The sequence below is a fragment of the Mastigoproctus giganteus genome, chromosome 11 (genome assembly GCF_048544385.1).
Source record: "Mastigoproctus giganteus isolate SK-2022 chromosome 11, ASM4854438v1, whole genome shotgun sequence".
NCBI classification, from domain to species: Eukaryota; Metazoa; Arthropoda; class Arachnida; order Uropygi; family Thelyphonidae; genus Mastigoproctus; species Mastigoproctus giganteus.
In genome coordinates this window covers 20,519,000-20,536,025 of record NC_143585.1, presented here as the reverse complement: position 1 = coordinate 20,536,025, position 17,026 = coordinate 20,519,000, and the positions used below count along the sequence as shown (strand labels likewise).

At 35.8% G+C, this 17,026-nt stretch overlaps 1 protein-coding gene across 1 annotated transcript in view; it reads right to left on the bottom strand.

The window, feature by feature from the left end:
* Positions 1-13,384: 13,384 nt before the first annotated feature.
* Positions 13,385-17,026, bottom strand: part of LOC150077760 (MKRN2 opposite strand protein-like) — a 31,210-nt gene continuing 27,568 nt past the window's right edge. The window contains exon 4 of the mRNA XM_090384946.1: positions 13,385-13,583. Within this exon, the coding sequence (XP_090241072.1) occupies positions 13,385-13,583 (199 nt within the window). The remainder of the gene's footprint in view (positions 13,584-17,026) is intronic.

Sequence of the window (17,026 nt, the reverse complement as noted above, 5' to 3'; positions counted from 1 at the left end):
TTTTTTTTTCTCTTTTGTTTCCTCTGATTTTGCCCTCCACGATTTGCGTACGCTCTTTTGCAGATATATTGGTATGTTGTCATGCCTTTTAATATAAGTTTATGAGGCACACCATGTCGCTTCTTTGTAATTATTTATCTCTATACGTTTGTCTCTATACTTTTTACTTTACCTGTATATTTTAATAGGTGTCCATATATTTCCTTTTATATTTTTATTTCACCATTTCGTCGGTTGTGACAATATTTATTCTTAATGAACAACTTTTACCAACAATCACACCAATCAAATCATCAGGTCCCTTTCTGACACTTATCCTCCCCACATAGTTCGTCACTGTGTGCTATGCCCTCTATAGCTAATGGTCATCCTTCCATTCTTTGACATCACAGCTCCACATATGTTTCTTAATAAATCAGTAATAAACAATTTGTTCATATTTGAATTGTCCCTCTATTTTTTCTCCTCCAGAATTTAGGCTACATGGGGTAAATGAGCTTAACGTAAAGTTAAGTGGTATTAGCTGCTTTAAAATTTTAAAGTTCTAATTACACTGCATACCCAGATTAAATATATTCCCATATACATAAGAATTCAATGATCTGTGTAAGAAATTTGCTACAACTTAAACGCGTTGTGGAGATCAACTGATTTATTATGCTAAGTGTGTGTGTTAAGTGCCAAAGCAAGTATGGATATCGGTCATCAGTACATTGTGTCTGAAACTGTGTGAATTCTTTGGTTGGTTTGCTGGGCAACAAACTCTCAAGTTTACTGAAGTAAACACCAAGCAACCTGCACCCAAGACTAACTCAGATACATTTGGTAAAAAAGGCCGTAAAAATTCCTCATAATCGGTGAAGCTCAGACTCAGGTCTTCACTAAGTGTTGAGAAGATTGTGATTATAAATACCAAGACCCTTACCATTTTCAAAAATTACTCAAGTATAAATGATACTATAACACTTTTATAGGTGATATGTTTCAGAAATGTCTCATCGTTAGTCACACATTCAAACAAAAGAAACTTGCTGGCAGCATTCATGTTTTTCCTGTTAACAATCACAGCATGAACTTTGTGCAAACTTTGTTAAAATTGAATGATATGATCTGCGTGTGAGAGAGAGAGAGAGATACAAATTTATTCAGTGATTTCATGAACAGTTAATATTCAATCATTTTGTACTAAAGTTTAAGCTTGCAACACGATTTATTTTTTGAGGACTTTCCAGATTGCAGATCACGTTCAACAGGCTCCTTACCTTTTTAAAATGGTGCCAGTCAAAAAATTGTGTACTCCTCATATGCTATATTACGATCAGAATTTTTACTTATGGTTTTTTGATTTTAAAAAAGTTCATACACACGTTGAGTAGAATCTAACATTTCGAAATATGACTGTGAAAACACATCGTCATTATTGGCTGATAATAATAGGCCACAATAAGCAAGAGAAGTACTGCATGGTAAGGATGAGACATGCCTAAACACATTCTTTGTCATAGTGCACCCTGCTGTTAGAACCTTGGGGGAACATAATCTGGATACTTTATGAATAGACCTATTAATTTCTCGACAATGAACATTCTACTTCAAAAGCTGATCTTATTTTAACCCTTTGAGCAAAATTAATATAATGATATATTTGTACTCAAAGGCTTGAGATGAGTGAAAACACCATGAATATGCTAATATATTTTAGGTTTTTGCATTCCGATTATAGCACGACCAAAAGCAATAGACTTAACAGTAAAAGTACATTTTATACATGAAAATTGGTCTTCTTACCTAAAGTAGCGATTTTTAAAATGTTACAATTGTACCTTTTTTTTTTTTTTTAGAGAATTCTCTTCTGAGTCGCCTTCAATTAGGGCCACATGCGACTACTGTAACAGTGCTTCCTCTTGCCTTGCATCTGAATGGTAGAAAAATGGTAGCTATGCACCCAGCACCTGGGGAACAGTAACCCCAAAATAATTTATACACTACAGAGTTGAACTAAAGCCAGTAGTGGAGGAAAGGGACATTGATATTATATGGCCAGACATGGAGTTCTCCGAGTATTGTAGACTGATTGCACGGAAGGCCCATGGTGTCCTATCTATGATTTATCGATCAATTGCTAGTAGAGATGACGCTATAATCTCATTATATGACTATTGTTACACCACACTTGGAATACTGTGTTCAAGTATGGAGACCACACCTAAAGAAAGACGTATTTCTTGAAAGGGTTCAAAGACGGTTAACTCGCCTGGTGAAATCGTCAAAAGGGCGTCCGTACGAGGATAGACTTCGAATATGCGGGGCGCAGAGCTTGGAAACTTAGAGGTGACTTGATAGAGGTGTTCAAGGCTCTGAGAGGGATAAGTAAAGTTAATGAGGTCAAAATTTTCACGGTTATAAATGATTCTATAACTAGGGTCCATAATTTCAAGTTACTGGGGGAGATGTTTAGACTGGATTGCAGGAAACTTTATTTTAGCCAGCGATTTATAAATTATTGGAATAAGTTACCTACGTGGATGGTAGAGGCTGACAGTTTGGGGAAATTCAAAGGTCAGCTGAATAATTACCTATGGGAGGAGAGAAACTCATAGGTTGTCTACTTTTATTTTATTTTGGCTAGTGCAGCATAAGCTTCCTTGCACCATCCTAATACTAACTTTAATAGGATCTATCACATACAGTACAAAAATCATGGGATACCTAGTAATGGGTAAGCCTACCTTTCTCCTGGATAAGGGAAATCATAGAGAGGCATTGAGTCCACTAGTTCACAAAAGCATTCCACAGTATTTCCATCATGCTTGCTGCACTATTGTCCATAATTGCGTTGCATTCCCGGGTGGAGGATCCAAAAGCGTGAATGAACCTTTCCACAGGGTTGATGTACAGCAAACGGGAGGCCATTTCATGATGGTAAAATCTGCGGAATACTCTTTGAACCATGTTCACTAGTCACCACGGTTCTGTGGAAAGATGCATTGTCTTGCTGGAAGAGTCCATTGCCCTATGGGTGCATGATAACCATGAAGGGATGCAGGTCTGTAAGGATGGACACGTAACCTGGACCATTCAGAGATGCGTTAACATACCAGAGGTCCCAACATATGCCAGTTGAACACGCTTCAGACCATTACTGATCGTCCACCTGCCCGAACAGTTCCTTGTTGACACGGAGAGTAGGCACCTGCGAGGTGATCTGATTGAGGTGTATAAAGCCTTGAATGGGTTGAGCAAGCTAAATGTTGATGGGATTCTTCCTCTTGTTCAGATTAAGAACCTGAGGGGGCATAGATTCAAATTGAGAAGAGTTGTAGAATAGATGTGCAGAAATTTGCCTTTAGCCAGTGGGTGATTGATCGGTGGAACAGACTTCCATCTTTTGTTGTGGAAGTTGATAGCCTAAATAAATTTAAGGCTGAGCTGGACAGGCATTTGGAACAAATGGAATTTTCTTTTCTTTTGGCTGATGCTGCATTAGCTTGCTGTCTTGTATCGTATGCCTCTGTTAATGCTGACAGGTGCGTAGATTCGTGCAGTTTCCGCCAGATGTGCACCCTCCCGTCACTCAAAATAGCTGGAAACGGGACTCCAGCTATTCTGGACTCCAATCATCCAAGGTCCAGAGCCGATGTTCGTTTGCTTAGTGGATACGTAGAGTCCTGTCTCGTGGTGTTAGCAGACTCTGGTGAGCGGCAGTTCCCATAACCTCTTGCACCTGATTGCTTTGGTGGAGACATTTCTGGCACCTCCCTCATTGAAGTCAGTGATTTGTGCCACTGTCGATCTCTGGTTGGCTCAAATAATGCGAGACATCGACATCCACCACCTTTCTCCGCTTACAGAGTTGTCCATAATGAGATGCAATTCCAGAAATGCTGCATGCTTGATACACTCAATACTGTTGAACAGGGATGGTGCAATTTCTGTACCACTCCCACGATAGAGTGACACATGTGTCAGGCACCCACTATCATCCCTCTTTCAGTCAGTTAACTCCTGATGTTTATCCATACTGACAATGAATTTCTGTTACATGAATGCAGGGAACCTATATACCTGCAAAGCTGTGGATTCATCCACTAGTGAGAGGAGTGACAGTCCATTGCATTTCCAAGGAAACAGGTATCCTATGAATTTTGTGCTTACAGTGCAATCTCCAAAGATATAAATTTTAAATTTAGTGGATGCATTCTGACACCATAAATTTGATTTAGGACCTTAGCTCTACATTTTATGAACTTTTGTTACCTTCAGACCTAATGAAACAAAACAGCATTTTGAAAGGAAATTTTATAATTTATCAATGTATTAAATTTTACTGTAATTATTAATATGAAATTAGTTAAATATTAAAATTAAAAGTAGCACAGAAAATGCGCAACCTGATATTTATCATGTAGAATATCACCATTACGAGCCATACTAATTTAGATAAGGTATAATTTTAAAATAAACTAATACAAATTCTTGAATTTGATAACCTTGGCCACTGACTACTACCTGATTTTGGAAATTTGCAAGTTTCAGAATGAAACCTTATAGATGTGTTGCATAGTTTTCATTAATGCAACGTCTATTATACATTATAAAAACCACCTTCAGTACATTTTTCCATGTTCTCACTTTTGAATTTGCCTCTACAAGGACAAATCATGCATCATTCGAAGGTTTCGATGAGCAATCAAGTTTATAGCATTAACTAGAATTAAATAGATTACTAATCAATAGACTGAATAATCATTTTTCAAGATGCAGAATTTGAGAACTAGGTATTGTGGTAGTATTTCTTGATAATGATATTGTTCTATATGTGTTCTTGTTTATACTCCAGCACGACCACCAAGTTAGTGGAGTTTATAATAAATAAATCAATACAAACATTAATTGTATTTAGCAGTCATGGGCTTGAACCCGGGTCCACTCAAAGAATGTGTGCTGCTACACTCGCGCTCCTGACCACGCGGCTACGTCATCAAATTCTCAACAAAATGCAGGTATTAAAGTTTAAAATATAAATATACACATCTTTGTTAGCAAAACTGATTATTGCAATTATTATTTAATCTGTGGTAGTGATCTTTCACTGTAACTATACTATACAACCAAAGGACACACAGAAAAAAAAATTTTTTTTTCTCTAATTTTATCATTGAATAATAAAAAGGTATTGCTATTATTATATTTTTTAATTAACTGTTCATTTTCACTCATCAGTTAATACTAATTTGCTATCTAATTTAATAATTTTATTATTAAGATATTTTAGAAAGTGTGCTGGTGAATGTTGAGAGTTGGCAGTAAGTTTAACTTTTAATGCAACATATATAAGAAAGTGAAAAATTTTGGTACACAATTGATCACAAAATTCAGCATGCTAGTTTCTGTGGTCAATTTGTATAATACATTTAAGTTTATTACATAATATGCACAATAATAACAACTGGATGAAAATATTCTTACTATGGATCTTTTCTTTGTTAAGGGATTTAACTTTTTTTTTGGGGGGAGGGGGTTACAGTAGACTTAGGTACTGCTTGAGCTTTATTCAATGGAACTACAAAACTGTATTTGTATTAAACCACACATGGTAAATAAACGGCATTACAATGCAACAGTACTGTAATAAAGACCATATTTTTTTTTTGTGAAAGTTGTCAATCTGGGAAAATCAGCCCAGATTGACAACCAATTCTAAGTAATGGGTGATATTCATAAAATAGGAGATTACAATGTAGGATCCATGATAAATGAAATTCATCATGGATACTATAATTCAATTTAACAAAATCTTAGTAAAAATTATTTTTGTAAGAGAACCAAACCTATAGTCTGATTTAATTTAGGCAACTAGTTTTTAGTGAATGACTACTTACAAAGTGACACACACATGCATTTTCCATTATAAAAATATTTAATAGCAAAAATATAACTTACATCTGATCCCAGACTATATATATATAAAAATGTTGATGCATATAAATTACACAAATCAGTCTAACAGCAATAAAAATATATCACAAGTTCTTTCCCCACCAGCTTCCTTACAAAGTCTAGCATTTTGGTGAGGATTCTTTTAAAAATTTCCACTGACTACAATTGCAACATATAATAAACAAAAGCCCCTCCAGTTGATATATTTGGAGGCAGATGTTTCCATCTATCATCTTTGATTTTTTTTAGCGATGTCATGTCACCTACAAGCTGTCAGTTTCAGCTATCTCATACAATGAAACTTCTTCCAGATCTTTTATCCTCCAAATTATTGCATTTGCTCTATGGGTTAACTATGCCTCTCTTAAAATCAATAACCTTATCATAAAACTCAAATGGAAACGGAATGGCCATTCATATACTCACAATGTCTAAATCAACATTAACTGAAGCAGAATTAACTCATCTTGTCATTATCCTGTCTGCTTAGATAAAAACAACTACCCAGATACAAATCACTGAAGAACATCCAATGTTATTATTGTTATAAACATTATTACTCAAACTGTGCATTACCATACTGAAAAATCACACTGAATTTAAAATCAAGTTGACATTGCTTGAAAAGAAAAAAATCATAACTTAAATTGTTCAAATTTCTGAATATAGGTTTCAGATTATTTCAGTGCCTGTAGTGAAGTATAACATCACAACCTGAATTGTGTACCACAATGTGTGGTTCTCTTTCACTGTTAACAGTTTGTTCCAATTTATTTATAAACAAATGCAAACTGCCTGAGATGCCTAATATATGTAGACTATTAATTCATCATTCGTTACTTCCACCATATTATTTATAGCAGTGGTAGTACACATACCACTGGCAGTACACATACTGCCCGTGGGAATATACTGACATATGGAATTAACTATGTTGAAAAATCATCTATAAATTTTTAATTGTCATCAGTATTATCTCAGAAATGTGAGGAGCATAACGTTCAGAGAAAAAAATATACAATGGAGGAGTACAATTTTTTTTCAGAAAACTGCAAGAGGTGCACAACAAGAAAAAGCAGCGTGTGTACCCTGTATGCACAAAAGATGTTTTATTTTATGTGAAAACATCAATGGTGGCACTAGAGTAAAACTGTTTAAATTTTTGAACAGTTTGATTGAAACTAACTTACACTACTTAGGTTGATGTTGATCAAAATCTTGAAGCAGATTTTATTAAAGTCTGTTTCTCATTCTCTATGTTTTTGAACTTGTTCCTTTTCGACACAAGAGGCTTCTTCGGTGGCTTTGAAGCTTTTATAATTATTATAAAATAATTATAATTTTATAATATTACTAGCCAATGCTTTACAAGAAATGGAACGCATTAACATCAACATACTTGGGCTAAGTGAAACCAAATGGCCTGGAACAAAGAAGTTTATATCAAATGACCACCACGTCTTCTGTTCCGGAGGAGAAGAGAACACCAAGCAGACGTACGGCATCACTTTCGTGGTCCACAAACAACTGGCCAACAAAGTCACCAGTTTCACCCCAATATCGGAACGAATCGCACAACTACAGTTAGCAGGCAACAAGATCAACCCGAATGTGCTCCAGGTCTACGCACCAACAGTGGACAAAGACGATCAAGAAATTGAACTGTTCTACGACAAGCTAAGCAACACTTTAAAGTCACTGAGGAAGCACGACATTACGGTCATCCTCGGTGATTTTAATGCCAAAATCGGTCAAGGAAAGCTACAAAACATAGTTGGAGAACATGGCTTGGGGACACGGAATGAACGAGGCGACAGACTCGTCCAGTTCTGCCAAGAAGAAAAATTTAGCATTGCCAACACTTGGTTTAAACTACCACCTTGACGACTATACACCTGGACCTCACCACAAGACTGACAACAATATCGTCAGGAACCAAATTGACTACATCTTAATCAACATCAGATATAAGTCAAGTGTCCTCAAGGCAAAAACTTACCCTGGAGCTGACATATCATCAGACCATAACCCAGTAATAGCAACACTACGTCTCAAATTACGAGCAGTCAAACGCACAAGCACAACAAAAAGAATCGACCTGGAGAAACTGAAGAACAACGCCAACAAGTACAGCTTCATCTCAACACTACAATCAGATTGATCGAAGCAGTAACAACAGACGTGCAAGCGTTCGGGCGTTCACTCAAACAGTGCATCAATGAAACAGCAGAAACCCTGCTAGGACATCAGGCTTCGAAAAAGAAACAACGGTGGATGACCCAGCACATACTAGACCTAACGGATGAACGGAGAACATTCAAAAGCAACAACCGGGAAAAATACAAAGAAATACAACAAAAGATCAAACAGGAAATCCAGAAGGTGAAGGAAAAATGGATGGAAGATCAGTGTGCAGAAATCGAAGACCTAATCAAGAAAAATGACAACTTTAACCTGCACAAGAAGCTTAAAGAAGCTGGAAACATCTACAAACTGGCTCCTATCCCAAGCTTATATACGGACAACAATCAACCTATACTAAGCAAACAAGCCAAACTCGACACCTGGAAGAGCTATATATACAATCTGTTCGGCACCAACAGAAAACCGGCAGAAACGCAACAACAAACACAGGAAGACAATCTCCACATATTAACACCTGAAGTGGAACATGCCATCCGAATAACAAAGCCAGGCAAGGCCTGTGGAACTGATCAGATTCATGTGGAACTGCTGAAACAACTAGACTACAGCAACATCCAACAACTAACGAAATAGCTCAATCAAATCTACAACAACAACGACATGCCATCCGAATGGCTCCAATCCATCTTCGTGGCCCTACCAAAAAAGGCTACCAGCCGGAAATGCAAAGACTTCAGGCTGATCAGTCTAATGAGCCGGGTGCTAAAAGTCTTCCTCAAGGTGATTCAGCAAAGGATAAGATGTAAATGCGAAAGTGCACTAGGAAACACACAGTTCGGATTCTGCAGGGGACTAGGCACCAGAGAAGCAATTTTCTGTTTACAAATATTGCTACAAAGGTGCTATGAACATCAAAAAGACGTGTATATATGTTTTATTGATTACGAGAAAGCCTTCGATTCAGTAGACCACGACCGTCTAATTGACCGACTGAGAAAACTTGGGCTTGAAAACAACGATATCAACTTTATTACAACTCTCTACTGGAATCAAACAGCCCGGCTTCGCTATGACAACGACCTGACAGACCCAATTCCAATAAAAAAAGGCGTCCAGCAAGGCTGCCCATTATCTCCCATTCTTTTTAACATCTATTCGGAAATGATCTTCGACCAAACACTGGCTGACAAGAACATCGGCATAAAAGTTAACGGACACTACATCAATAACTTAAGATATGCCGATGACACAGCACTAATAGCGGATTCAGAACAAGATTTACAGACCATCTTGAACGAAGTGGACATAGAAAGCCAAGTATGGGGGCTACGAATTAACAAAAAGAAAACAAAGGTGATTAAGGTCAGCAGGACTGCAAGCAAAATCACGATCAAACTAAACAATGAAAAATTAGAGCAAATACATCGCTTCAAGTATCTCGGAGTACTCATTGATGACCAGCTGAACCATGAGGCCGAAATCAAAAGCAGAACTGAACAAGCCAGGCAGGCATTCACCAAGTGGAAAACCCTCCTCACCGACAGAAGCTTGAATATCATGCTCAAATTACGCACATTGAAATGCTACATCTGGCCAATACTGCTCTACGGTGTAGAAACCTGGACTCTAACATCAGCCACTACAAAAAAGCTCCAGGCCTTCGAAATGTGGCTCTACCGAAGAACGCTGAAAATCCCGTGGACAGCCAAAATAACCAACGTACAGGTCCTGCAGGACATGCACACGGAACGGGACCTGCTCAAAACCATCATCAGCAGGAAATATAAATACCTAGGTCACATCGCTAGGAACCAACAAAAATATCACCTACTACCACTCATCCTGGAGGGAAAGATCGAAGGCAAGAAACGCCCAGGCAAACCGAAAATGGCATGGCTAGATAACATCAACACCTGGCTTCACAGACAACAGCACAAATTCTACACGCAGCGCTAGACAGAGAACAATATCAAAACAAAGTCGCAAACGCCATTCGGCAGCATTAAAGAAGAAGAATAATATTACTACCCTCTGCTTACTCTACCAAATCAACATTAGTGACTGAGTTAGCATTGTTAGTGTCATTTAGGAAGTGACATCATTTGCATCATTTAAAATCTAACAGCCACCTAATAGGAAGTGACGTCAATTGCATCATTTCTATAAAAAATTTCATTAACAATCAAATTGCATCATTTTCGTAAGAAAATTTCGTTACTAACTGGTTTTACTCAATTGCCACCACAGATGTTTTCACATCAAAAAAGGTTGAATAGTGTATTATCATATAGGAGGAGGGATCATTGTAACCTGAAATTGTTTAGCATTTTGGTGGGAAGGATTCTTTTAAAAATTTACACTGACTACAATTACAATATATAATAAACCAAAGCCACTCTCCAGTCAATATATTCATTTATAAATTAATTTCTTAATTGTAATAAAACTCTCAGAGTACGCAGTGACAGTTATATTACTTTCGACATAGTTATTGATATTTCAGTCTTTTCCTGTGCAGTGATACTATAATGCCTGTATAACAGAAGTTTGTATCTGTAAATTAGACTATATGTATGCTGTTAGACTAAGTTGTACGTTGGTTAAGGCAGAACCTTTGATTCAGACTATGTAGAAGGGATGTCTATTGTTTTGTTTAGGTATGTGCACTGTTATGAAGAATAATAATTAACACAGATGGCAGTCTGTCTCTTTCCATGTTGTTGCAGTCTAACTTTTTCAGTGATGTGCATGTGTGGGATTTTATTGTTATGGAAGATTTCACAGAGATCTCAGATCTCACAATTTTCCATTTTTTTCTAGATACTATTAGCTGCGCTATCATTTTTAGAGCACCATCAACTGCAACTTACTGAATGCTCTTGCCTGTCAATATAATGCCCACATAACCAACAGTTTATGCAAGTAGCAAGTAATTTTCTCAGCTAGTATCTTTTCTGTAAAATGGAATCATTAAGTAACCAAAAGTTTCCTTTTGTTTTGGTTACTTAATGTAGAACAACTTTTATTTTTAATATTGTAGCATGGTGCAAAATACTTGCTATCACAGTGTTTTAATTTAGATGATAATGAAAATTCTGTACAGTTTGATAAATTAATTCAAAATTATCATGAAATGAAGCATTATATACTTTCAGATCTCGTGAAAACAACAAAATATAAATATATTATGATTAACTCATAAGAAGAGGAATGACAAGTGATATGTGCAATTGAATTTGGCAAAAAAAAAAAACCCTCAATAAAGGTTAGTTTTATAGACACAGGTCTACTTTTTATTAATAAATAGGAATGAGGTGCTTATGCTTTATTTTTTTCAAATTTAACTCACTGCATTGTGAAGTACAGGACTAATGGAATGTCCAGCCATTCATCAATTACATAACTATCAAATAATAACCAACTGATAGCAGCACTGCATTATATCATTAATTAAATCTGATCATTCTTATCATATGAGAAGTACTGTTTATTTGCACCAAATGATACAGCAGCTTAACTACATTAGTTATTAATTCATTGTAAAAATTATGATCTTTACAACTTAAAATCTTCAGTGTGATTACTAACTTTGTGTTTAAAGTTTCAAAGTATGGTCACAAGCTTGCTTTTGGCATTCTTCTCTTCAGGTAGTTTGTGTAATGGTATGAAAAAAAATTGTTGTTATCTGTACTTGTTTTTGATGGTGTCACTAAAAATAAGTAATTTTTGTTTGCATTTCATCTAGAAGAGTGATGCACTGATTGCTCTAAAAAGGAAAAACCATTTGTAGTAACACACACACGCACACACAAATTCCAGCCATTGGTACCTAATGAGAAGCCGGTTTTGTAAGTTGTGTAGCAACATCCTCATTCGAACAATTATGTAATTATGTATTTTTATTATGCACATTTTATTAGTTATCTATTATCTTCACTCTCTCACTTTATTCTTTTTTTTTTTACTTCTTTCATTCCTTCTCTCCCCTTATAACTTTATTCTCCCTGCTCTACCTAGGTTTAGCATTTGTTGCCTTGGACTGCACTAGACTACTTCCACATTTTTCTACATTCATTTTCTATTTAATGCACACACACACACACACACACACACACACACACACACACACACACACACACACACAATGAAGTTTCTGTATTTGTTTATATCTACTGGCCTATCTTGTGACTGGCTGCAAAGACAGAGCTTGTAAGTATAACATATATATATATATATATATATATATATATATATATTTATATTTTTGTGATTATAGGCAATTGTATAGCAGTTTAACTAACAGGACGCAAAATTAGGTAAGGAATTAGGACAGAAATAGACACTCCTGCCCTCGTACACACCAATAGCCCAGAATATGGCAAATTTTAGTTGTAGGAAAGTGAACAGTGTATGACTGAAGAATATAAAGTTAGTGCTTGGGTTATCCGGGAGCACCATTTCCAATCTGTGCTAGTAATGGCCCTGGACACAGTAGATGTGTATCCGTAAGTAGTTGTATGTATATAAATATGTAATAATCTTATAATTAATCTTCTACTTACCACTATTGTCTTATACTTAAATTTTTACTATTATAATCTTAAACATGTAGGTAATTGCCGATATACGTGAAACGGTATCTCGTCAGGTCGCCACCCCATTCCACGTTGAAATTTCTTTCTAAAAAGTTTTATTTATTAATATTCATAACCAAATATAAATTTAAAAAATATAATTTTCTTATTAAGCTTAAATGCTACAGTTATTTTTCAAGAAAGATACCAAACATCTTCATTGGCTCCTACAGAGAAAAAAAAAAAAAAAAATGGTATGGTGTTGAACAACCCCTTCCTTACCCAGCCTGCAGAGTTCCATAAATATTCACATCATTAGTTTATAGGATCTTTTGCTTTGGTGAAGTGGTCTGTGGACTGAAAAAGTTTGAGATCCTAAACATATTTCATTAAGCAAATGAATGTGCAATAACATCAAGCTATTTTCACGGATTGTAAACATTTAAATATATATTAACATAACTTCTTCAACTTCCAGATAGAGTGACATATGTTGTTTGTTTAAAGAAGCATCACTATGTCCATACATTTTATGACATATATACTTTGTTTTTAAAGGAGGGCATCCTTTCTAAAATTAAGCCATTTTTTTTTTATATAGTACAACAAAACAACAACAAAATTAAAATTCAAAATAAATTTTTACAAATAAATGCCACATGTATGCTTATAAAAACAAGTATTCTAAAATCCTGAAAATGTCAAAAAAAAAAAAAAACCCCAGTTTATCTCTGAATGCTCACACCCTCTTTCCTTAACTGGCGATACAGTGATATGTATTTCGCTGCACTCCTTGTCTGAGGCACAATAAAATCCTTACAGAACTGAATTTTGCTCACAAGAGATGGTTTCAACTGGGAAAGTTGAAGTGTTCTCAAAAATGAGAGAACAAAGGTATAGCAGTTATTGTCTTCTTCATTGTAACTGTCAGAAACAAAATACATATACAAATTATTTAAGCTATAAATAAAATTCCATAAATTTTTTTAGTAATGTTATAATCTGAATATTAATTTCTTATAAATTAAACATTTATGATAAAAATTCTTAAAACAGATACCAAATAAAATTTATAATTCATATAATTATTATATTGCTTTTGATGTGCCTTGACTGATACTGCAAATGTCTTGGCTGGTGCATTCATTTTTCATTGGGACCATGGAGAGATCTTTTCTCCCACTAAAGACCAAGGAATGAGTTTTTGACCATCATTTCTAGAGGTTGGAGGTATACATACTGATTATTATGTGTTTAAATAGAATTTTAGTTTTACTTCTGTACACTGATTTGGTTCAATGAAACCAACTGCCAGCTGATAGGCCAGTGGGCTCTGAACAGCTGTCCTGGTGATGTTATGTTGTAAAAGAAGATATTAGAGACTTCAACTATGGTATACAGGTGACCCCCACTTAACGCTGATAGTTCGTTCTGGGAAAACAGAGCGCTAAGTGAATCCGCGCTAAGCGAGCGCCATATTCCCATAAGGTAACATATGTATTTGTGAGTTGCGGTCTATTCCATAGGATATTTTCTAATCAATAATAAATGGTAGTGAAAATATGCACCAATGTCGATTAAAAATATTTATTATTCAAAATTTTGTACATATAAAATATTCTACTTTATACACACATATAATTATGAGGTAATTAACTAACGAAAATCATGAATTTATTAATTTGATGGCCCTGTGCTCTCGAGTTTTCGTATCTTTGGACTGAAAAATGTGTCAATTTTGGGTTGTGCTTTGGCCCTCTTTCTCTCATTGTACAACATCATGTAGGGATTTATTTCTTTCTTCAAATTTCTTATTACCTTGGCACTTCGTTCCATGTCAGGGTCGTTCTCCCGGAAATAATCACACATTTTTTCGAAGTGTTCAAAAGCTTCACTAAGTCCTTTTGCAGTCAGCGACTTCATAGGTTCTTCATCTATAGTATCTTCATCATAATCTCCCTCAATAGCAAGCTCTTGTTCTTTTGTAATTTCCATTAGTTCTTCATTAGAGAGGCCATCCCTGTCGTTGTCGATCATCTCTTGTACGATGTCTTCGTTAATTTCGTGTAATCCTGCTTCTTTTCCGAGCTCAACAATTTGTGTTTTAACATTTTCAACGGAATCATCAGGTTCCTGGGAATGCTTTATGCAATTTTTCCAAACTTTCCTCCACACTCCATTCATGGTTTTCTGAGTCACTTCATCCCAGGCACTTGAAATGTTGTAGATGGCGGTTTTAATGTTATAGGATTTCCAAAACTCCTTTAAGCTCTGTACATTTTCAGTGTTGATGGCTTTAATAGCTTGGGAAAAGGTGTTCCTTATGTAGTACGCTTTAAATGTTGCAATTACTCCTTGGTCCATTGGTTGGATCAGAGACGTAGTGTTTGGAGGCATGTAAAAAACTTTTATGTGATTGTTCAAGTCTTCTAAGCTCTCTTTGCTTGGGTGTCCTGGCGCATTGTCCATGATTAGAATAGCTTTATAACCAATGTTATTTTTTGCACAGTATTTTTCCACTGCAGGACAGAAGAACTCAGCATACCAATCAATGAAAAGCGGCCTGGTTACCCAAGCTTTTTTATTAGCCTTCCAGATTACAGGTAGGTTTGATTTAGCTAAACCTTTAAGAGCCCTTGGATTTTCGGAATGGTAAACTAAAAGGGGTTTTAATTTAAAATCCCCCGCAGCATTACCACCCAACAACAAAGTTAACCGATCCTTCGCCGCTTTGAAGCCTGGCATGTTTTTTTCTTCTTTCGATATGAAACTTCTTTTAGGCATTCGTTTCCAAAAAAGACCTGTTTCATCTATGTTAAAAACTTGTTGAGCAGTATAACATCCCTCTTCAATAATTTTAACAAATTCTTTTTTGAAAGTTTCGGCTCCTTGTTGATCTGCACTTGCAGCTTCTCCCTGTATTGCTACGTTGTGCAGGTTATAGCGCTTTCTAAATCTATCAAACCAGCCCTTACTAGCGTTAAATGGTTCCACATTTTTTTCGGGGTGAGCTCCCTTTAAATCTTCATATAGGCTCTTCGCTTTTTCTTTAATAATAATTGAACTTAACGGAATTCTACATTGAATGTTGTCTTCAATAAAATTATGTAGAAGTTTCTCCATTTCAATCATAATAGCCGGCCTAGCCCTGGTCAATTTAGTTGCCTGCAGGGGAACAGCTGTTTTTCCAGCTGCTAAAATTGATTCTTTATTTTTTATGATTGTTCTTACAGTTGAACCTGCCAGTCCTAAATTATTGCACACATCCACTTGTCTTTGACTGGAATCAATTCTCTTCAAAACGTCTAATTTAATTTTCAAACTCAATGTTTTTCTTACCTTTCCAATCTTTGCACCGTGTCCAGACATTGTTGCTTTTTCATTCTTATCCGCCATAACTCTCTGCAAATGTAACTGCGTTGCACTGATTGTGATACGATGTTCGAGTACAGTAAACTGTATGTCTAGCACTGTATGCACTGAATGATATCTAGAATTCCTCTGGCAAGTGAGCTGAAGACGGTGACAAATGTTTTATTTATCTGAAAAGTTCGATTTTACCGTGCAGTAAAATCAAATGGTTGTTTATTGCCGGAAAAGTACTGTAAATCAATTATGGTGTGACTCATGGAGAATGTTTATGGAATTTCCAAAACAGTAAAACAAACAAATTTTATGTACTTCGGGTGACCACAAGGTCAGAGGAGTTCAGAAGACCAGAGAATACTGTACAAGAAACAGCACCGCATTTAGCACTCATGGGATTGATTGTGTGAAAAACATTTCGCAAGTTATAGTTCCCACAGTAAAACAAAAGAAGAGATAGGGAGTAAATCTATTTTTAGTATCTTTCTATTACAGGTCAGAACAGAAAATGCAGACTTCATAACAACATATGACACTGGATGGTAAATTTTTTCAACTTGTGTACTAAAAAAGAATTTCTCCCTTGAAACTATCCACACCAAGAAAATAAGAGCATATTGAAAGTTTCAATTTTGTACATAGAGTAGAAATTATAAAAATAATTACTGTAGTTAATTTCATGGTGGCTATTTTCTCCTTTTGCCAAAAAAAAAAAAAAAAAAGGCTCAAAACAAGACTGGACTGAAGACGGATTTGCCAAAAATTCAATCTGTATGCTAGTAAAATAGCGTTACAGTGAGTTTTGACAGCGTTATAGTCAGATACGGGTTATAATGTAAGAACAGCGTTATAGCGAATCAGCATAAAGCGAACCGCGTTATAACGGGGGCCTGCTGTATTTGAACACAAGAACCCAAACTTTGGTAGTCAAACTCTGCCCTCAGTCTTCAGTAGGAACAAAGATCCTTCCCCTGTGATTGAAATTTAACACAGTACAGCTT